This window comes from Geospiza fortis, unplaced genomic scaffold, assembly GCF_000277835.1.
Source record: "Geospiza fortis unplaced genomic scaffold, GeoFor_1.0 scaffold183, whole genome shotgun sequence".
NCBI lineage: Eukaryota > Metazoa > Chordata > Aves > Passeriformes > Thraupidae > Geospiza > Geospiza fortis.
This window is the reverse complement of record NW_005054447.1, coordinates 818,589-819,032: the sequence shown is the minus strand read 5'-3', so window position 1 is coordinate 819,032 and position 444 is coordinate 818,589. Positions and strand designations below refer to the sequence as shown.

Here is a 444-nt window from a genome sequence, read left to right as displayed (position 1 = left end):
ATCCTGCAGCGCGAGATCAACTACAACCGCGCGCTGCTGCGCAACGACGCCCACGCCCTGGTGAGGGACGGGGCTGCCTGGGGGGCTGCGCCTGCCTGGGAGGGCTCAGCCTCCCGGGACCCCCCACTTCCCCTCCGTGCCTCTCCTCTTCCCCCTAGGAGTGTGGCATCCCCAAGCACTTTGGGCTCTTCTACGCCATGGGCACCGCCCTCATGATGGAGGGGCTGCTCAGCGCCTGCTACCACGTCTGCCCCAACTACACCAACTTCCAGTTTGGTGAGTGCCCCCCCGGTCCCTCCCCACCCACAGCAGGGCCACCCACGCCCCTCTCACCGCTGTGCCCCCCCAGACACCTCCTTCATGTACATGATCGCGGGGCTCTGCATGCTGAAGCTCTACCAGAAGCGTCACCCGGACATCAACGCCAGCGCCTAAGCGCCTACG

At 66.7% G+C, this 444-nt stretch overlaps 1 protein-coding gene across 1 annotated transcript in view; it reads left to right on the top strand.

The window, feature by feature from the left end:
- SIDT2 (SID1 transmembrane family member 2) overlaps window positions 1–444 on the top strand; it is a 6,240-nt gene that overhangs the window by 3,760 nt on the left and 2,036 nt on the right. Inside the window, 3 exon segments of the mRNA XM_031062405.1 lie at window positions 1–60; window positions 159–276; window positions 350–434. The exon segment at window positions 1–60 is cut by the window's left edge and continues 10 nt beyond it. Of these exon segments, the coding sequence (XP_030918265.1) occupies window positions 1–60; window positions 159–276; window positions 350–434 (263 nt within the window).